The sequence below is a fragment of the Alligator mississippiensis genome, chromosome 4 (genome assembly GCF_030867095.1).
Source record: "Alligator mississippiensis isolate rAllMis1 chromosome 4, rAllMis1, whole genome shotgun sequence".
Classification (NCBI taxonomy): domain Eukaryota; kingdom Metazoa; phylum Chordata; order Crocodylia; family Alligatoridae; genus Alligator; species Alligator mississippiensis.
In genome coordinates this window covers 101,882,439-101,904,956 of record NC_081827.1, presented here as the reverse complement: position 1 = coordinate 101,904,956, position 22,518 = coordinate 101,882,439, and the positions used below count along the sequence as shown (strand labels likewise).

General features: G+C 42.1%; 1 protein-coding gene across 2 annotated transcripts in view; it reads left to right on the top strand.

Annotated features, from left to right (window-relative positions):
- The window catches only part of ISX (intestine specific homeobox), a 47,782-nt gene that overhangs the window by 6,392 nt on the left and 18,872 nt on the right, over positions 1-22,518 (top strand). For both annotated transcript variants that reach the window (XM_019489659.2, XM_019489658.2), the window contains exons 2-3: positions 3,598-3,849; positions 21,672-21,823. In XM_019489659.2, coding sequence (XP_019345204.1) covers positions 3,598-3,849; positions 21,672-21,823 — 404 coding nt within the window. The remainder of the gene's footprint in view (positions 1-3,597; positions 3,850-21,671; positions 21,824-22,518) is intronic.

The following is a 22,518-nucleotide window of genomic DNA, read 5'->3' as shown; positions in this document are numbered from 1 at the left end:
AAGGGGATCAGAGTGGCACTCAGGGGAGAGGTCAGTGCTTATCTTGTGGCACACCTGCCAAAAGGTTGACCACTGCTGCCCTAATGTCTCTGCCTGTCATCTGCTGAGTAGACTGCCAGGACTCTGATAACTTTTCTTAGGCAAGAATTACTGAAGGATTAGGTCCTTTTAACTGAAAAGGGGGAAGTTCTGCTACCTTCTGTGATGGGTGATGTGTTTCATGGCCTGACCCACCTTCTACTGGAATTCATGGGAGCTTGACTTCAGTAGGCATAGAAATAGGCCTGAACTAAAAATGCTTGTCCTTCACTTCCTCTCATTCTGACATTCCACCAGTAGGAACTTGTTTGAACTGTCAGGTTGGCATAAGCAGGAGACTTTGACCATATGGGACATTATTGTTTGTGTAGCAGTTAAAGCAGGAATATTGGTTTATGCTTGCATTGTTTCTCATTGTGCAAGAGGTGTTCAAGCACACAGAAATTCACTCTTACTACCCTGCAAAATCTGAATAAGTTGTTTGCTTGCTTTGCCCCTAAAAGTACTCCACCCACTTTATTGCAAAGCAGAAGACAGATAAAGAAATATAAATGAGCAGGTTACACCTGGTCAATATGGCCACATCACTCAGCTCATAAAAAATAAATCCAAGTAATCCACCCACTTGCTTTTTTAAAGTAATTAGGAATTGAACCACAGGTGGAGAACAGAAAAGGGAAACCTAAAAAAACCCAACAACAACAAAAAAAAACAAAACAAAAAAACTTTGCCCCACATTGTGTAATATTCTGGCAACAAGAGAGATTTACCATCCTTACCTGAAATTTTCCACCATTTCCTGTGCAAATGAAAGCCATACCAGAAAGGCCATTCTGAGTCAGCAGTCAAAGCCATTTCTCTGCATATCAGTAACAAGCATCCCAGGTGGTGCCAGGCTGAAATGTTACCATCCTTGCAGCAAAAAGCTGCATTCACCAGTGGAAATTTCACCCTGGCTCAAATTCATAAATACCTTTAAAACAATTCTCTGTTGAATATTGTCCAGCGGGGGGTGGGAACTGCTTTATAAAGCTGCCACCCCAACCAGACTATTCGTTCACTGAAAGAAGTAAGAGCATTTATCAACAATATAAAGCTCAGTAAGGAAACTGCTGAAGAAATAGTCCAGGCCTCTCAATTTCCACTCCGGTGCCTCCACGCAAAATATCATCCTTTCTCCCTGTATCCATGTTCTCTCATCAGCTCCCTGTCTATCATGATTCCAACCAACACCCCCTAAACTACTGAGTTTACAAACCCACCTGCTATGCTTATTCCATCCCACTTTGCCTCCATGATGTTGTCAATGGATGCCTGCTTCTGGTCTTCTCAGTCTTTTACTCAAACCCCCATAGATACAAGATGCTCTTTTGTCTGTCCTCCTTTTTTCCCACCTAGTCTTTTTCTTTCCTTGCTTAACAATGTCTTTTTTGATGCATATGTCATGACCATTCACTTTGTTATCTGAGCGCTTGAGAGAGATACATTATGACCTCTTGGGCCTGGAGGATTGAAGGACAGGATGTCATGTCATAATGGGACTGTAAGAGTGATGTTGTAGCCATGATGGTCCTGGAATTATGTGAGAGGCAAGAATTTTTGAGGAGTGGTAAGAATGCAAGACAAGGTGACCTGATAAAGAATGCCTTGCTTTCAAAAGCTTCTCTAACTTTATTCCAATCATGCCATTAGTCCAGTAAAAGATATCACCGCCCCAAAAATATCTGCTTTCAGTCATGTAATAATGTAATTTAACTGCTTCATATATGGGCAAACACCACCCCCATAAAACCCAAAGCATCCTATCTTATGTGTTTCTCTGGCCACCATCACTACAATACTTAAGCACCTTGTAATTCATCCTCACAACACACATAGGAGGGAAGAAAGTGGCATTATCACCATTTTACAGATGGAGAGCTGGGGGGCTGAGAGGCTAGATGACTTGACTAGAGTTCACAGGAACTCTGAAGCAGAAGAGATACTTGAACCCAGGTCTCCCTGACCTAGTGACATCTATACAGGACCATTCTCCTTTCTTACATAGCCAATTTTTTTTGGAACAACAGACTAATTTTAATCATTAACTCCAAAATGAAAAGACCCACAGAGGAACAAAGTAAACACCAACTCACACAAACCTCCTCTTGCCAGCTTTTGAGTGAAGGGTTGGACCTTGCCTCAAGCTTAAAAGGTCAACCAACTCGGGCTTTATGCAATTGTATGTAGAAGTCTCTCCAGAGATTTGTGATAATTAGAAGATAACTTTTGAACAATTGTCCTTTATTGACAGGAGGCTTTGGGTAATTTCCAAAGCTCTTCCAAGCATATTTTCTTCATGCCAGCTTGTGCTCTCTGATACTATTGTGCAATTCCCACTGAGGTAACTGTGTGTTTCTCTGAGGACGGAATTGGGTTCTTTGTCTCAAGGTAATATCATTTCCATTGCTTTGATGGTGGTTACAAATAGAAGGGTACACATTTCAAACATAAAACATAAAGCCTAAAGAGTTAGGGACTTTGTCAAGGCCAGAGCTTACACCAAAATTACAGCATAATACATATTAAAAGTCAAGGTTTCTTTCTATACAAATTGTCAGGCAAAAATCACATTACCATGGGGATAGGCTCACCAAAACTAGATTAAAATGTGGCAAGATTATACTCTCCTGAAACTGAAACAGGAAAGGAACAACAGCCAGGGTCCTCACAATATTCATCTTTATAATAAGACAAAATCGTGCCTGACAATCAGATGGATGGTCTCTCAGTAGTACTCCTTGCTATCAAGCCAGAGAAATATGAGGACTTCAAGAACCAGGGTCAGTTCAAGTCCACTGCAGGTAAATTGATAAGGACCAGTGAGTAAAAGACAACTTGGATGACTACTCTTTAGATGGCTCTCCACACAGCTACCTCTTCAGAACCGATGGAGTGGTGTTAGCCGCCTGTGCATGCAGCTCCCTCTGAAGCTTTTCAATGAAAAAGATGAGTGTGTAATGAATGGTCAGAGTTTCAATATTCCTCAGGGCTAGACTTGCAAGTGCACAGCACCACCAGGTGTGAGTAGAGTTTCAAAAGCACCCACGTCTCCATTTGTACACCTAATGAGGTTGAGCAACTGGCATCCAGTAACTCCTGTTGAGACACTACTGACCAAACACCAAACACTTAGAAACCTAAGTGGGTGCTGTGCTTTCTTGACCATCTGGTCCTGCTCACAGGTACAGCCTTCTTTTGAAAATCTGGCTTGTGGGGCCTTACAAGTGGAAAGAATGTAGTCAAGTGAAAGAGAGATGTTGGATCTGTGGGGATTACAGGTCCGCCCAAACATGCGCTCACACCAAAAATGGCAAGGTAACAGGTCATCCTAGCCTTACCTCACAGTTCAGCATGATTTAGTGCATTCCTCCTGATGTCTAGCTTGCTTTGTTCAAGTCTCCTTGCCTGCCTGTCTACCAGTCAAAGTATAAGTGCTAACATTTCTTGCTTTATTGCAGCTGAAGGGTAGTATCCCTCTGCCTGATATAAAGCAATCCTTTACTGTACTCTTCACAGATTGCAGCAATGCATGGAAATCATACAACGACTCATCTTCAACAAAGATGCTGAGTAAAGCCACATGCTCTGCCCCCAGGACCAACATGAACATGCTGCAGCCAGTTCACTGCCGGAGATCTACTGCTGTGGATACAAGCCCAGCTGCCTTTCTGAGAGAAGATGAAGTACATGAGCACTTAGAAGGCAAGAGAAAACATGAGGAGGAGGAAGACCCACTGTGTGATTTCCCAGCTGACCATTCACTTCATGGTGAGTCTTCCCAGGTCACACCTCTTTGACCGATAATTTAAATCCACATATTATCTCACAGGTCTCCCTAAGAGGTCAAGATCCAACAATAATAAGTACATGTCACAAGTTCTTCCATACCTCAGTCCCTGATTGAGTCACAAGGACTGTATCTAGGACCAAAGCACAAGCTGCTCCCACTTCAGCTTAAGAACTAACTTGACTGCTAGTAAACCATGGCAAATGGCTATCTGTGGCATGAACACCCTTGACCCATGTGCCACTTAACATAAGTGTTATCTGTGGTAGCTGTGTGGCAAATGTTGACCTTCATAATAAACAAGTTACAATGCCTTGATAGCACATTAGGTAAGATGCAAACAGAATTTTTAAAAAATGGAGTCAGTACCACACTAGCTAAAGAAGGAAGTATTGAGATGATAAGCAGCAGTCATGGGAAGGCCAGACTGGTTTTTGCTGCTCAATATTGATATTCCCAAAACAGTCACTGCAGAATTTTTAAAAGTTCAGTGCAGGTGACTGCACAATTTTTTAGGCCCCTGAAAATAACATGCTTCAAGGACATAAGATGACAACACTGGCTTTACTGAAAAATCTTCTACCCCTTTTTCTTAGCAAATATTCTGAAGGTTATAAGGTAAACACACTTCTCTAGGGATAACCCTGTGAGATGCATTTGAAGTAAAGAGCTGACTTCTGCTGCCTTTACATTAAATGGATGCCTTGCCAGAGAACGCAGTGCAGAGCAGAATCAGACTGCCAACAGTAATGATACTCCTACCAGCCGAAGCTCATCATCTTGTAATAAGGAATTGAAGGGAGAGCCCGCTGATGGAAGCAGCGGACCTAGCTCTCTCTCTCTGGCACTGATTAGACACTCACAGGAAGAACTTAGTGAAAGTATTTAAAATAAATACTTATTTACATTGGAAGGACTCCCAAGCTGCAATGGAGAACTGAAAGCACGTTTCCCCCATGCTAATGGGAACCTTAAGCCCAGTGTTCCCGTTTTGCACTATCTCTGCTTAAATCATACAGCATTAAAGATTCACTGCTGTTAAACTGGGACTAAAATAGGCAAGAAACTGATTACTACTATTGGCACTGGATTTGTGACCAAGATACCTTATTCTGGGTGGACCCAAACCCTCAGCCTAACCACAACTTCTTCTTGCCATAATAGGCAAATGTTATTGATACACAGAGTAAAAAGAGTAATGCAAGCAAGGCAAACAAAATACCGCTCCCCCCCCCCTATTTTATCTACCAGTTCCAAGGTCCACAGAGGAAAGATACTCCTGGCGAGTATGTGAGCTTCACTCTGTGGTTCTTTCTTGAATGTCAGCAGTCTTGGAGGTCGAGGGCCAATGGGGTGGGTGAGATGGGCTGGTGGTGCACCCTCTGTCCATGGTGGCCTTCAATTCACCCAAGGGGGCCTTTTGCTGCTCTGAAATCCCTCTTTTGTATTCTTACTCCTCTGATGACTCTTCATTTATGGGTACCATGGATTTTTTTTCCCTGTAGTCATCATCATACTGTCCATTTTCTGTTCTGTCAGCATATTCCTTTGTTTCCACAAACCCATCACATGCACACATCTTAATTCGGTCATTTACTGGTGTCTTAATTTGAGCATGCCTGACTTCCTAATTTGGTCTGTCCACCAAAACCGGAAATGCCAGGGTTTTGCAGCTAGGCACTGTGATCTGGCGCCAATGCAACAGATTCCCTTATCATCTTTGTTATGGGTTTTCAGGGAACACCATGCAGATTTCACAGCCTGTTTGTCTATTGGCCTCAGGCAGGGGTGTCCACTTTGTCACAACCAGGCTTTTAGAAACCAGTTAACCCTTGCTCTAGTACAATGTCTACTTTACCTACAAGCCAATTCCTAAAAGCAAACCTCTAAATATCATTTTCTAGCCTTCAACTACTAGTTCCAGAAATTATTTGGGTGGGCAGGCCCTTTCCATAACAGTTTTCATGATCAGCCATGATGAAAACTCCACTTCAAACTAATTCCTTCTTATCCTATTTAGTAACTGGAGCAAACCTGTAGTCTTAAGCTCTGCAGCTTTCTAGAGAGCAGGTTCCTGCACCTACTAAAGGATTCTAGATAGACCATTGGAATGGTAGGGTAGTTGGGATCCAGGTCACAGGGCCTGCCCTGCATCAATTTCAACCAATACTCTTGGAAGTTTGGATTTAAAAACTCCGCCTACCAATGTACCGACCTCGAAGCCCCCAGGTGCCCTTCCACCACTTACCTTTATAATCTTTGAGTGAAGAGGGTAGGCAGCCTTCCCCCATTGTCCCCTATTCTCTGTCCCCTAGCAGCACCCAATACTCCCTAGCACATCATAGCTAAGACATTCCTTGGAAACAGAAGCCACCACCCTAAGGATTCTGATTCTTCTCTGCAATCGAGCTCACAAATGAAACAGTACTTGCAGCGGGATCAGAAGGGTTTCCCTGGTCCTTCTGCCCTATGAAAGTGGGCAATGCATTTCCTTTCCCCTCAAGAGCCTTTAAATTGTGGGGACATGAATCCTCACCTGGGAACTCACCCCATACCCAACACCTAGTTTGAAATAACTCCTTGGTAATCTGAGAAGGAAACTACCAGACTTCAGAAAGGAGCAGGCAGGTGGTGTGTAAGAGAGCTAGAAAAAATAAGCCACTTCTATAGATAACTTTCAAGGGGAGGTATATTGGGAGAAAAAGAAGGCATTTGGGCTGCATGACCAGTAGATGAAAGGCTGATAACTGAAGCACCAACAAGACCCACCTCAAGTTTAGATTGGCCTTTGATTTCCAGACAAAACCATCACAATATGGCATCACGGGTTATTAAATCGTCCAGTAAGGTGGCCTCTGCCATTAAGGGGTTTGGAAATAGAGGGTCATTTATAATAAACAGAATTATAGCCCTATCATGGTTGATTTATTTTGAGTAGTACCTCTTACACTTTGAACTTCAAGACTTGCTGGCATAAGCAAAAACAGCTTGAACATCCCTTTCAGAAAGCCCAGTTCTCCTGCTCAGGGGATGTCAAACCCTTCATTCCTTGATGTCATATCCTGGAGGCTGAGGGAAGAACTGGGCCAAGGTATGCTAGTTATTCTATGTGATGTCTCCTTTCATTTTGCTATACTTTTGAGGTGGATACCACAGTTATAATATGAATGATATAGCCACTTTGCTTAACAGTTGGCTCTAGCTGCTGAGCTAATGGAATCTGCTCTCTAAGGTGGCCAGTAGGGGTGTGCAAAACAGGCCCTATTCGATCTGGATTTGGATTCAGCCTGAATCGGGGACAGTGATTCAATCTGTTTATTTGGATCACTGTCCCTGATTTGATTCTGCCAAATCCGAATCTGACGGTTCAATGCTGATTCAGTGAATCAGCGATTCGAACACAGGCACAGCTTTAAAAGTTTTTTCTACATACCTTGAGGTAGCAGCGCGGCTCATGATTGCTGCGGTGCTGGGGTGGGTGGAATGTCCCACAGCAGCACAGGGGGCTCTCCAGCATGCTCGGCAGTGAACCCGGAATTGGACCAGAAGTACTTCTGGTCCACTTCTGAGTCTGCTGGGGAGTGTACAGGGGGGGCCCCCTGCGCCCCCCTGGCCCAGTGATCGGCCACAGGGGGACCCCAGGTGCCCACTCAGACCCAGCAGGCACCAGTCACCAAGCCGGGGGAGGCATGGGGGTGGCCCCCATCATGCTCCCTGGTGGCTTCTGGTTCACATCCGGGTCTGCTGCTGAGCACGCTGGGGAGATCCCCGTACTTCTGTAGGGCAGTGCATCTGCCCCAGCACCACAGCGCTCAGAGCCCCTGCTACCTAGAGGTATGTAGAAAAAGCATTTAAAGCTGTATCTACATCCAAATCACTGAATCTGTCTGAATCTCTCCCAATCAATTTGGAGAGATTAAAGGGTGCTTTGATTTGATTTGGATTTGGAGATTTGGCCACCAAATCAGTCCGAATCTCTGCCAAATCAAAACAGGGACCAAAGCTTCACACCGCCCTAGTGGCTAGATAAGGAAAGGCTATGTTTTGGAGGTTTGTAGGCTGTGTGCAAGTTGCTGATGGGGATGGCTCTTTGTGAAATGATTCATCACTGGTATTTTAGTACAGGCAATGATCTGCAATTATCGTACCAGCTAGCACTGCAGTGGTTTTAGCACAAAACTTAAATGCAAGTGGGACAAATGCTATACTGATGTAAACTGGTGTCACTCCATTGAATAAAGGCAGACTAAAAGAAGCCAAACATGCAGTCCCTTCTAGACCAGATCTTGAGCACAGCTGTGGATGAACAGGTTTGGAAAAGTAATTGCTTGGTAGACAGCTATATGTATGCTTACACACAGGCAATGGTCCTAATCCTCACCTGCAACCGAAGAACATTCAGTGCAGCTGAATAACAGGAGAACAGCGCAAAGGTGATATTATTGCATCACTAATCCTGTAGGTATTCTCTGCTGAGCTAGACTTCTGGCACAGAGTAGAGCAGCCTGATGGCCTCGCTTGATTGCGCTCATTAGGCATTGTCCCAAAGGACTGGGGGTTAGTAGGGCAACCTGAACACATTCCTCTCCCCTAACTAGGCCTCCTACATTAACCACAGAGAGGGGATGGCTTAGGAATCACTACCTCAGCTTGGTATCTGCCACAGAGTTCCCTTTGTGATGCAGGCCCTCTAGGAGTTGCTAAGACCGGTTTTAGGACAACTTTTTTCTTCTGAAATGGCACAATATTGACTCAAGATAGGAGAAAAAAAAAGGCTCCAAACATATGATGTGATCAAGTTTGCATCACTGTACAGGTCATGTCTACATGTGCCCCTGACTGCGCAGTTGGTACTGTGCAGTCCCAGCAGTGCACGAGTCATTTTCCACTCTACCGCACAGTAGCAACGAGCTACTGCACAGTAGCAGCGGCATCACGGTTTGTAACCGCCAACGTTACGTTGCTGTAGCTTGTCACTATGGTGACATAGCATCTCGTGTAGACGTGCCCTGTGAGAACTTTTAACTGTTATTTTGTTATTTCTAATTTGTGTGAATTGAAATCTGTAATGTTTATGCTTGGGATGTCTTAGAAAAATAGAAAAGGGACCTGACCAGGACTATGGAATGTGCTTTTCCTGTAGTCTCAGAAAGGTTATGGGTGGATATTGCTGCCTTTTTATAGGATACTTTTAAACCTATCTTACAAAAACTATCCCAAGAGTATAAGAGCAGCTACACCTGGTCCCAGCCTCACGTTATATCTGAATGAGGAATAGGGTTTCAGTGATCTACATATTTAAGTTTGAGATTTTCTACTGTTGCCTGTCAGTGTAGTATTGGAATCACTCCTTATAAAATTAATGCAATAATCAAGTCTCTCATAGACTTAATGGAGCCTCTGGCAAGTCTCCCTTACCCAGATCAGAACCTGGTCAGACTCCAGGTTCACCTGAGGTTCTTCAGAAGACTGTTCCATATAGGGATCCCCTCGACTGCAACTGTTTTATTACCCCCCCACCCCTCCCTCAAAGGCCTTGTCTTGGGCTTTATGATCTGCATTGTCCCTCAGGAGTGCAGCTGACTCTGATAGACCAGTCACTCTTCAGCATAGCTAGGGCTTGGTCTGCTTATTGCTTTGAAGATTAGAGGCACAGGCTTAATCTGGCATCAGAAACTGATTGTGAATGAGTGCAAGGACTTCAGCACAGGCCAAAAGTGTTCCCTGTAGCCTATACCGGGGAGTAGAAAGGCTAAAAATGCTCAGAGATATTCACTGAGTATGCTTAGCAGTGATTTTTTATGCATAGATGCTTTATTTTCATGTTTTTTCCTTCAAGCTTAGCAATTCCCCAGAGAACATAAGCCACATACTGAAGTTTGAAGGGGAGTTTTATTATTAGCACTGGCAAAAGGACAAGAATCATGCCTGCTTACTGCCAAAATCATGCATGGAATATGTAAGTGTGTCCTTCGCTAGGCACGATCTTTGTAGGCAGCCTTGAATAACTGATTCTTCTCTGGTCTGCCTTCCCCCTATTAACATTTCTTATTCATCAGTATAAGTGTATATTAACATTTCTTATACATCTGTGGTTTTTTTTATTTAGACAGAAGTATTGCATTTTTAAGAGTCGTAAATCTCTCCCCCCCTCCACTTGGATCTTTATCATGTGTTTAAAAAAAAGAGATTGGGGTGCTGCTACCTATTAATATTTGCATTACTATAATTTTTAGAAGCCCTGGTCATGGACAGGAGAATCCATTGTATTAAGTGCTATCCAGACACTGAACAGTCCTTGTCCTGAAGAGTTTAGAAATATACGTAATCTCAGCTTCCTTACTGATGACAATCACCTGACAGTCCTGGACATTTTTAGCTTAGAGTTCATGCACATTCTTTGAATTCACAAACTTCATTGCCATGGTCTCCACTCAGAGCAGAGAATATGATCTGACAGCAGAAGCACCAGAGAACTATCATAGTTTTTCACTGTAAAGCCAGACCAATTGTTTATACATTAATACCCAGATTCCCAAGATGTAGGGCACAGCCCTTTGTAGAGGGGAGGGACCGAGCACAGGGGAAGTAATGGGGGTGGAATTGGTATCCATAGTCACTAGTAGGGGAAGTGGCTGAAGTAATGGGGGTGTGAGAGTGGCCAACTTTACTACTGTGGGGGATAAACCCTAAGTATTTGGGTAATACTACATTAATAGATAAAATGCCTTTATAAGATACTTTATAAATGTTACTCTAACTTGCTCATTCATTTGCTGCCTATAAATATAATAATTCCCTGGGTCTTGCGCACTACACTGGTAGAAATGTAGTAGGTATATTTCCAACTCTGCATTTTTTGGTGGATCTACACCGGAAGCTGGTCCTCTCCCTTGTTATTCTTTCAAGATTAATCCTGTTTCTCACCATTCCTCCTGGTTATTAATTGGAATACATACCAGTTAAATTGTCGCCTCCCATTCCTTAATATGTGCATGTGCAAGGATCAGGGATGGCAATGAGTGCTACAACAAACATCTCTGTGGACAGAGCTTGTATCCAGGGTCATTCTTTTTTTAAAAAAAAAGAAAAAGAGACAAGATTCAATCCTTCCCTTCTCTTCCTCCCATTTTCTTGGGATTTTGGATAGTGACGGCACATTTTCCAGAGGCCAGTTTGCTCTTGATAACAGAACATCTATATTGTGAGTGTTTGTAAGTTAATGACATTTTTGATAAGTTTATCTCTAAGGTCTTCTGAGTCTTTTATTGGTTTTCCCCAAATTGTCTGAAAACTTTTCATTACAGCCCCAGGAGGTGATGTTTAATTATTGCGTTTTAAAATTGAGGGCATGCCTTTTATCTATTGTTCTAGCAAAACCTGTATCCTATATCAGGTAGCAGCAAAGGTGACAAACCAAGGTAATGATGGGATCACATTGTGTAGGAGGGAGCAGGGACCCTGATTGAGATGGGGAGGTAAGCAAGTATGCCTGACTGATGTGTAAAGGTTTGCAGGTGCAAGTAATAACACATAGCTGGAACAAGCTAGAAAATGCGCTGTCTGAGAAACCTATAATAAGCTCAGCTCTCTACGCTGAACAAATGGTAAGTTTCTTACAGAGTTGGCTGCACAGTATATGGTTTCCAACCTACCTTCCAACTGGAAGCCATCATTTGATTAGGTCTGTTGGTTCTTCTTAAGGAATCATTGTTGGTGAAAGTAATTAAGACCAGAGTTTGGCTCACACTAAAAGGCACAAAAAGCAAACATTTCGCCAGAGCTCAGTTGCTGAGATTTGATTTAATCAAGAAAAGAAATTGCTTGTACATGACAGCAAAGTTCACTTTGGCTTGAAATGATTCACAATGCATTGGTCAGCCAGTCACCAAACTGGGACAGTACTATGTGACTTAGATGCCTGCTTGCAAACCAAATTCTGACTCTCGAGTAATGGAATGAATGTAATCAGTCCAGGGGGTTGCGAGAACTCTATAGCCAACAATTTCAGAGAATCAAAGAATGCATAAAAAGCCATGCTCCCTTTCCATTCAATTTCTAGCTGAAGAAACGGCTAAAATCATCATGGGCTAGAGAGTCAGATGTCATACATCATGCTCCTATTAAGGGGTGTAACTTCCAGCATGCCAAAAGTAGCACCAGGGAGGCTCCGTGAGCTTCCTCTCAGATCATGCTCCCCCCACCCTAATTTCCCTTTGCCACTTTTGGCAGTCGGTATTTGCAACTTGTGGGAGACTATTGTCCAGGACTGCTCCAAGAGGAGAAGGAGTCTGCTGCAAGGATATCAGTGCTTATGGTGACAACAGGAGATGGAAAAGTTTGAGCAGCAGAAACAGTGTGTTGTGGACTGAATCAAGAACTCAAGAGCCACCCACCCTGCACAGAAACACATGCCGGAGTTGCAATAGAGTCTGTCGATCCTGAATCGGCCTCCATCAGCCACCTTCAGACCCACAGATAAAGCAATTGTGGAAGACAATCATCCTCAACTGCAAGGGATTGCCAGTGACTGGTGGCTTATACAAGCAGAAATTGCAACACTCCCAGGCAGGCTAGTCAACATGGGGGTGGGAGCCCGGGCTTCATCTGCTACCTACTTGCCTGTTCCAGGAAAGAAATAAAATGGCGCACAGCTCTACTCACTTCTGCCTCCATGTGCTCAGCCACTGTGCAGTGGTATAAGAGGAGTTCTTGCTCCCTTGAACAGGTGCATTGTCTAAGTCGCAACCTGCCCCTAGCAAATTGTTTGCAAAAAGTCCTTAAGCCAGCCTTAATTTCTCTTGATTTGTGTGACAGGCTGCACTGCTGGGTGGTTGCAAGCTAGTCACTTTACCTCTTGGTACCTCAGGTTCATTCCCCCTTTCCCCCACCTCTGCCCCATATCCTGTGAAATGATTCTGACCTTCTTCATAGAGTATTTAGAGACCTACTGAGAAACAACTCCATATAGGGAGCTAATTATAATCTTGTACAGTTTTGCTGATGGTGAAAGAAGCTGAAATGGGCAGTAAGTGAGGCTTTTTTTCCTCTCAGTTCCCTACTGTTTCCCCATGTGCAGAATCACCTACACATGTGCACGCATGCATGCATGCATGCAAGTACACATGCGCACACACACACAGAGTTTTCTAGCTTGTATTTTGTGGACAGCTCTTGAATAAGCAGATCCTTACAAATTCTAGTAAGAAACTTCAGCAACTATTTCTCAAGTTTCTGTGAGAACAGCAGTTGTTTCGCCAAAGGCAAAACAGGCTGTCAATTACCATTAAACTTTTTGATGGTAATTGATTTGATCACTTTATTCTTCAAACATTTCTTCTTCCCCCACTCCCCACTGCATTTTGCTATAGTGCCTTTCACCCGGGCTGGGGCAAAACATGGTCAACACTTAATGGTCTCTCATTAGGGGAAAAGAATGCTCATTATTCTGCTTGCCTAAAGATGTTTCTGACCTGGTATTTTTAGCCTGCTTGCTCTTACTGCCTTAGGTCCCCACATAGCAGTTTCTCAGCCACACTATCAGGTGATTAAGTATTATATTCAGTGCCAGGGTGCAGGCAACTTTTGACAGCGTTCAGGATTGAAGGAAAGGAAATCAAATCTTTAAAAGTCCTTGTGTCCTGCTGCTCCATTTCTGAAATGCCTCAGATAGCAGCAGGATGCTAAAAGCTACGCTTCACTAACAGAAGTCTCAACCCAGAGCAATTTGTATGTATCCAATTAGAATCAGTCTCACTGACTCTGCCCATCCCTTTTAATAAGGGGTTAGAAACCACTTTAATAAAGATTAGCCATGCTGCCATACTCCCACCTAAACATTGCAGCACAAGGACTTTTAAATCAGTAAGCAGCCTCTTAACTAGGAGGGGGACCCCTGCAAATAGACACATTTCTGTACATAGACAAACAAATTTGGTTTTACTGCCATCAGTGAAGCACAACATAATAATCTACATTTTTTTAAAAGGAATAATCACCTTCACCCTGATGCTCGACCAGCACTAACAATTTCACTGAACCATTTAAGCATCAGGGGAAGTGAGCTAAAGGAGCTGGCAGGGAGACCAATGCATCTAGAGTCAACATGAATTAAAAACAGAAAGAAAGAATAAGTCTTTTAAAGGTACTGTTAAGAAGTAGGTGCATTGAATAAGTAGGTGCACCTACTTTTTGAGGTGAGCACCTACTATATATCTATCTATACATATATAGATAGATAGATGTAGGTATATGTATATATGTATAAATATATATCTAGATATGTATCTAGAGAGAGAGAACTATATATATATAATAAATGAGTGCACCTACGTATTCAAGGTAAGCAGCCAACAGTGGCAAAAGAACAGGTTAGGGACTATTTAGAACAGCTGGACATGCCCAAGTCCATGGGGCTGGATGGGATACACCTGAGGGTGCTGAGGGAGTTAGCTGATTGACTGCAGAGCCACTGGATATCATCTTTGAAAACTCATGCTGATTGGAAGAGGTCCCAGACAATTGAAAAAGGGCAAATATAGTACCCATCTTTAAGAAAGGGGAGAAGGAAGATCTAGGGTACTACAGTCTCACTTCAGTCCCTGGAAAAATTATGGAGCAGGTTCTCAAGGAATCCATTTCTAAGCACTTGGAGGAGGAGAAGGTGATTAGGAACAGTCAGCATGGATTCACCAGGGACAAGTCATGCCTGACCAACCTGACTACCTTCTATGATGAGATGACCAGCTCTGTGGATGCAGGAAAAAGAGTGGATATGATATACCTTGACTTTAGCAAGGCTTTTGATATGGTCTCCCACAACATTCTCACAAGCAAGGTAAGGAAGTATGGGTTGGATGAGTGGACTGTAAGGTGCACAGAAAACTGGCTCGATCATCAGGCTCAGAGGGTAGTAGTCAGTGGCTCAATGTCTAGTTGGCAGCTAGTATCAAGTGGAATGCCCCAGGGGTTGGTCCTGGGGTCAGTTTTGTTTAATATCTTCATCAGTGCCTTGGAAGATGGAATAAAGTGCACCCTCAGCAAGTTTGCAGATGACACCAAGTTGTGGGGAGTAATGGGAAATCCCAGTATCTCAAAAAAGCACAGAGAAAAATAGCAGTGCGGCCCATGTGGTAGCGGCATGTGTCACCTGCAACCAGAGCCTGGCCAGACAGAGCTACACTCTGGCTGACAGCCAGGCTCCACATGCCTGGATCCCTACCGCTGCAGCCCTGGGAGGTCCCCAGGTAGGCTGCTGGGGCCAGCCCATGTGCTGGTCCCAGCCTCCCCTACCCCACTCAAGGTAATTTACTGTGTGCTAGAGTGTGTTTGCAGATGAGTGCCTGGGGACAAGTAGTAGTGGCACAAATATGTGCTGCTGCTATTTGTTCCCAGGGAAATGCACAGTGTGCTCGTGTGGATGCAGCCATGAAGTGTGAATGCAGTGTTGTAAGCATACCTGAACCAGCTTTCTTGGAGCCTTTGGAGAAGAGCTAGGGCCAGGTCTTCATGGAAGGCTCAAGCTGAGCTTGTACAACCCATGTTGCAGCTACAGTGCTATCCACAGAGGCTGTGGAATCTCTATCCTTGGATGCTTTTAAGAGCAGGTTAAACAAACACTTGACTGGGATGGTTTAGACATCCTGCCTTGAGTGGGGAGGTGGACTACATGACCTCCTAAGGTCCCTTCCAACTCTACTACTCTGCGGTGTTATTTATATTAAAGCTGTCTCGGGTACATCTTTATGTGCTTCAGTTACCTTATGACAGTACAAATGACCCATTTTCACTAAGCCTGAATGACATAATGGGGCTTTGGTGCAAATTACATTTGATCCCTTTGAACTGAGAGCAGGACTAGGTCTAAATGTACTGGCATTGTTTTGCTGGCCTTTCTCCACAGTAGGTCTTAAAGGCCAGGGATCAGAGATGGAAGTGGAATCTAGACTTATGTTTCCACAAAGTTTAGTTGTTTTGGCTTTGGGGTCCTGCTTTTGTCCTAAGCCTATTTATAATTAGGTCTAGACTACAACTGTGGTTATCAATTTTAATGGAACTTTACCGATTTACATAAATTGAGAATCTGGCCCTTTTAATATCCATAGTTAGTTAATGCAAAGGCAGCTGTATCTGTACAACATCCTCACAAACTGACGTATTTCACTGCTTGATACTTGCAGGCTTGGTTTCAGTAGTCAGTTAACCTGTACCCAAATACCTTTCACAGAGCATAAAACACACTTGACTATCTCCAGCTTTTACATAGAGAGCAAGCTTGGAAAATTCATACGTATTCTTATTTCCCCAGAGGCTCTGGAACCAAATTTGTAAAGCCAATGTTACAGTTCCAAAATTTTCTAGTCTTATCTTCCTCCCACGTTCTTTATTAGACTGCAATTTTGAATGCTGTTGTTTGCTATGGGATCTCTCAGCTGAAGTCCCAAGGCAAAGAAAAATCTCAAAGCTAGAGTCAGAAAAATCTCAAAGCTAGAGTCAGAAAAAGTTTCATCATGCAGGGGAGAATTTTAATGTTCAGTTCCATATTTTTTTTAACTAGATTTTTTTGAAGAAATGAGAACAACTGATTAGATTTAATTAAAAAAAAAAAAGCACTCTTCTAGTCTTCCTACCAGCAAAATCTTTGATTAGTTTGCCAACATTTATTTTGCCAGTAATTTCATTTCCAGTTCAAATCAAAGCCAGTTCCCGTGGTCTCTTCTGGCCCATTGTTAGTCTCAGGTTATTTTATTTTGTTTAATTTTGATAAATTTCAAATCTGAGAAACTGCTCTCAGAAATGATACATCCGGGCACTGTAGGTATAGACCCTCATGTAATATGCTTACTCAAAAAGAATTCACCAAGCCTCTTGAGAAGCATACCCAAATAGAAGGTCAGGACTATAAGAATAATGCTGGCAACATTTTTTCCAGTTCATGGCAAATCCAATACTATTTATATCAGAGAACTTTACATAAGATACTAGAAGCTCAAGAGCCTTCTGTTTCTGATGGACATTGTTGATCCTCGGCACTTAACGGTCTGTCCGTGAGACTGGGAGTGTTGGCATGGTCCCTGCAGAGTTGTTTCCTCTGTTCAAACACTGGCATTGTTTCTGACAACACTTAACTGTTCAAAACATTTGGCCAGATTCTCAGCGGGTGCAAACTGTCATAGCTTCACTAACTTGGTCACACTGATTTATACCAGCTGAATACATATCTTAATATTATCTAGACCATTATTATAGTAGTGTAAGATTGATGTTGTAGTTGGGATGGTCCAGAAATTATGCAAGAGGCAAGGATTTCTCGGGGTGATAGCTTTTATCAGGCCAACTGTTTATCCCAACTGCATAGTTGGTCTAGTAAAAGATATCCTATTAAGAAATCCTTGCCTCGTAGATCATTCTCACATTTTGCTTCTAGAGGAGACTTTGCAGCCAACCCTGTGGACTCAGGAACAGTATTAACCTCTATGAGTCTCAGCTGTACCCCTGATTATTAATGTCTTGATTTTTCTGGTTGGTTTTGAGATGTTCTTCTGTTGCTTATACTAGCTTGATTTCTGTGCCCCTTTAGCTGCTTAAATTATATCCAATTACCTGTGTACCAAATAACATGCCAGATAGCTGGAAGTCCTTAAGCTAGGTTTTGTGCCTGACCAAAAGCATACATTCCAATTTCTTACCACAATGGATTAGCTCAAGTATGTGTGAACATGTTACCCTTGAAGGATTGACCTACATAACGATTAAAAGTCAGCCAACACAGGTTTTGCTTTTTAGCTCAAATGGAAGAGTTTTGTGGTTCTGGAGCTAAAGATCCTTTGTTATACCCATGATTCCACATAATAAGGTAGAGACCATGACTGTGATTGTATGCTTGCTTTCTATAAGTAAAGGGCAATCATTTTCTATATGTCTGTACAGTGCTCAGCACAATGGAGCCCTCAACTCATTGGTCTCTAGACATTTGTGCAATATAAATAATTATTAAATAACAGGGTGAGTATAGCATCTAGAATCATGGTTGTGTGATGAAGCATCATCTATCTGACAGAATATTACTGATCTTGGTTTTCTGCAGTGTCTCGCAGAAGGGTTTGATGGCTGACCAAGCTCATGGAGGCTCAGGGTGAAAATTCTCCTACAAAAGATCCATCACCATGAACAAAGTTCAGTCTATGGCATTCACAAACTGAGTGGAGATCTCAAACTGAGGCAGCTCAGGGTTTCTGTGAGATTTTGACCACTTCTCTCTTCAATATATATATATATATGCACAAAATGTTTCTTATTTCAGAACACTGTCTCAATAGTGTCAACAAGATTCAATGTAAATGACATTTGCTCCTTGGGGCTAAAGTCAAGCATACAGTCTAATGAGTAGTACGTTGATATACCAGTCAAAAGTTCAGTAGTTTGGCTTTAGCTTTGAGACATGAGTTTTATTAGTCCATAATGAAGCTTGATTCTGAGATGCAGGGATAATGACAAAGCTCATGGAAGTTAATATGTTCGTCTCATGTTCTTACATAACTGGACCCGTTTTAAAAGCATCTCAGCTGTCCCAAGAAAGCTACTATTTCCCAGATCAAATAAATCACCTACTGGTCCCTAACAACTATATCCCAGTAGCCTTGCTGCCAGACTATGTTCTCAGAGCTGGTTATTGATTGGTTTTCCATGTCAGCATGGTAATGATACAGCAGGCAATTCCAATTCAGGCAATTTATGGGCGGTTTTGCCGTAGCTTATAGAGCATTTATATTGCCTAAGAACTGGCATGATACATCTTGCCAAGTGTTCAGTCCCCAAAAAGGAAAGGTTTATAATAATAAAATATTCAACAAAAGCAGAACAAGTAACTGTTTTTGAGATAGATGACTATCTTTCCCCAGTTAATTGGTTCTTCTTAGACTGGGTTTCCTGACTGTCGCTTGATATACACTGGGTGATTTAACCAAACTATGGAAGACCATAAGTTATTATTCAGATAAGTGATGTTCTCTATCAAAATAAAAAAATGCATCAGGGACATTATCGGGTGCCTCAGGTCACCAAGCAGCAAAATCATCATGGTTACTAGCCGGATTAGAAACATTAGGGTCACATCACATTTCAGTTTTACAAGTTCAGAAGGAAAAAAAACCCCAACAAACTTTGCAACATTCACAGCTCATCTCTGTACCAGACCACCAGTGGAGGACCATGCAGAGGGGAGTAAGAGTTTCTACATATATGAACCAGTATTGTAGGACATTGGCAGTGCTCTCATCTCACCTGCTTTTATCGAGGACATGCTTTAGGGCATTTCTGATATATCTGGCTTTGCACCATGTAGTTCTGTGTGTAAGGGCTGGAAGTGGCAATTTTGGGGAATTCTGAGTAAATGGTTACCTGGAAATACTGGGGTCTGGACTCAATGGCAGAAAAGTCCCCTTTCAGTCCTATGTTCTTAGTTTGTTGCATCAAAAGATCACCTTTATATTGGGGGGTATGTCCCTTAGCCTTGCTTTGCTGAATGTAAGTCTCATCACAGCAGAACATCCAGCTGAGCTGGGCACATTTTTTCAGTCAACAGATTTCATGGATTTTGTGTCAGTTTCATCAAAGTATGTAGGGAAAACAAGTAAAACTGGAAAAAGCTGAAGAGTTTCATTGTCCAATTTTTTAAAATGAAATGTTTTGATTTTTTTTTTTTTTTCTCTAAACTGACTTTTCATGTACGGATGTCCTTCAATTTCATTTTAAAAATCAAACATGTTCAACCATCAGCAAAATGATTTCTTGTGATTAAGTTAGTTCATTCAGCCCCCAAATGACTTTTTCCCAGAATTTCTGTTCACAAAACATTTTCTGAGCTATCAGTGAACTAAAAATTCAGTTACACTTACCAAGTAGCCCCACAATTTACATTGAGCCTGACTATCCATAAAATATATAGAAACAGATTTTTTTTTTTTTTTTTGACAAATTGTACAGTACAATGCAGCCCATCAAGTTATCCAGGTTCTGTAAAACTGCTCACTAAATGGCTTCTTATAAAACATAGATTTGCAACTTAAACCTTATTAAGGCCCATTCACAAAGTACACTTTCCATTGGAGGGCTGCCAGTGGGATCCACTCTGAATAAATGTCCTCAGCATATTTGCAAACAGGAAACTGAAATACACATCCAGATGTGCAGATTAATAAATCACTGCACAGTAAGGATGCAGGACTCACTGTTGTGCTTTGAACATCCTTTTCCATTTAATAAAGTGGTTTAATAACAGATCTTGGTGGATCACTAGGATTGCCTTGGTTGGCCACAAACACTCTGGTGGTGAACCCCAGGTATAAGATAACATTTTTGAGGCAACAAACACCATGTTAGTTACCTAGAGACTGTCACTTAACCATAAATACTAGTGAAAGAATGGTGCAGTTAGCAGAAACAAGTGATCTACAGTTGTTTGCTTGTCTCTCCATAAATAGACCATGAGAAGACTCTGGGCATAAATTTGACCTCACAGGTGCAAATAAGGAGAGTTGCAATACAGTGAAATTAGTAAAAACTCTAAATCATGTTAAATGGCTATCCGCTTGACTTTTAACCTTTAAAGAAAAAAAGATTAAAGCAAGTATATGGAGGGTTTGAATTAGACTTCAACTCCTAGGGGGGTCTGCAACAGTGGCAGCCAAAAGCTGGAAGGAGCCACCACCATCACCGCTGCCTGAGCTACTTAGAAAGGCACAGGGCGGGTTGGGGGCTCTTGTCTCCTATGAGGAGGGGCTCAGCCTCTCCCAGTCCTCCACCATATTTCAAACCCTGCGTATATGGTTGATCTTGTAAGACAGAAGTTATAGTCGGTAGTTGTTCTTATTTATTATTGTATTGCTCTAACACCTATAGTCCATAGCACCTTTGGGTTGGGAACTCTAAAAGCGTGTAATAAAGAAATTATGCTTGTCCAAAATAAGTTGCAAGCTAAGTTTGAAGACAAGAGGACCACAACTAGAAAACAAACAGACCAGGGGTGCACCAGGGAACAGTGTGAAAGTTATAAGACCCTTTTAATGAGCAGCAGTGATTGCAACAGCCTGAACCTGGTAGTTTTATGTGGTAGACAAACAAGCAGAGGAATGAAGCTGAGGCCAGCAAAGGACTTCGCTTGTGCCCTTAAAGCAAGATTAAAACATTTCATCCAAGGCAAGGAGGCTGTTGTACTCCCTCATTTTGCCATTTTTCTGCAACATGAAGCAACACAGATTTCGTGGTCAACAGGAAAATCAAATCAAGGGAGAATTCTGAATGCTTTAAAAATACAAATAAAGGGCGGTAGGAGCACTTGCAGGCTTAGCCTCCACTTACAGGGGCTGTGTTATTTCCAGAGCCATCATAGCCAATTTCAGTAAGAAGAGCACAGCAGGAAAATTTAGGGATGGAAAATCACGCGGATGAAGGGGAGCAAATGATTGCTTCCAGTGAGGGATACAGACCTGGGGATGAAAGACTGAACATGTGAATGTTTCTGTCACTTGACATTGAACATCCCTTTATAAATAGCTTATAAATGCTTAAATTATCAAGAGATGCTCTAAGTATGTCATAGTCATGAGTAGTTTGTATTAAAAGTGGTTATCAGCACATCCCTAGACAGTGGTAGAGATGGTTCTAAGCAACTTATTGACTTGCTGAACTCCATAACACTGGATTTATTATTAAAACATCTAAGAATCATTTCATGGCCCTTTAAAAATTCTCTGTAAATTCATCCTTAATCTAAAGCCTGATCCATCTTTGCCTGTTTGGACAGATGAGAAGAAAGGGAAGCGGAGAATCCGGACAACATTCACAGTGGAGCAACTACAGGAGCTGGAAAAGATCTTCCAAGTCACACACTACCCAGACATTCACATGAGGAACCAACTGGCAGCAAAGATCAACCTTCCAGAAACCAGGGTTCAGGTACATGCTGTGTTCCTAATATTGCAGACATACCACTCCAACTCAGGCATACACACTTTCTTTTCAGAGTGTGTTTGCAAATAGTTTATCATAACACTCACTGCTGGTTTTAAAGAACTTTCCTTCTTCAGATTTCAAAATACTTTACAGAAGGAGGTCAGTAGCTGCATCCCAATTTTACAGATAGGGAGAAAGTACTTTTCACCCCAGATGAGACCAAGCGAAAGGAAGTAACAAAAGGGTTACTGAATAATTAACAGATGCTCTAAGCATACATGAAAATCTGGTTAATTAGTCACTGAGATAACTCACCAATATTAGTTTGTACTGAAAACATCTGGCTAATTCATCGTCTGTTAAAGTATAATTACTCATTTCCAAATATATACTCATACTAAATCACAATGAAATTTGCTTCTGGTAATTAGTCATGTTAAAAGTCCATAGCACTATCAAGCCAGCTGATGTTTGCAAAGCATTGAACAGACTTTAGCTTTTCTTGGTTCAGCAAGATATGGACAATCAACCATTCCATTCTGCAGAATCATCTTCTGTTTCACTGATGAGGGCACGTAAGAGAGCGAAGCAAAAATCTTCAGTTGATAATTTTGCTCCATTACAGTAATGTTATTCTTACACGGTGAGTAATCTGAACCTCTTTGCAGTGAATAAGTTGTACATTAAGTATTTAACTG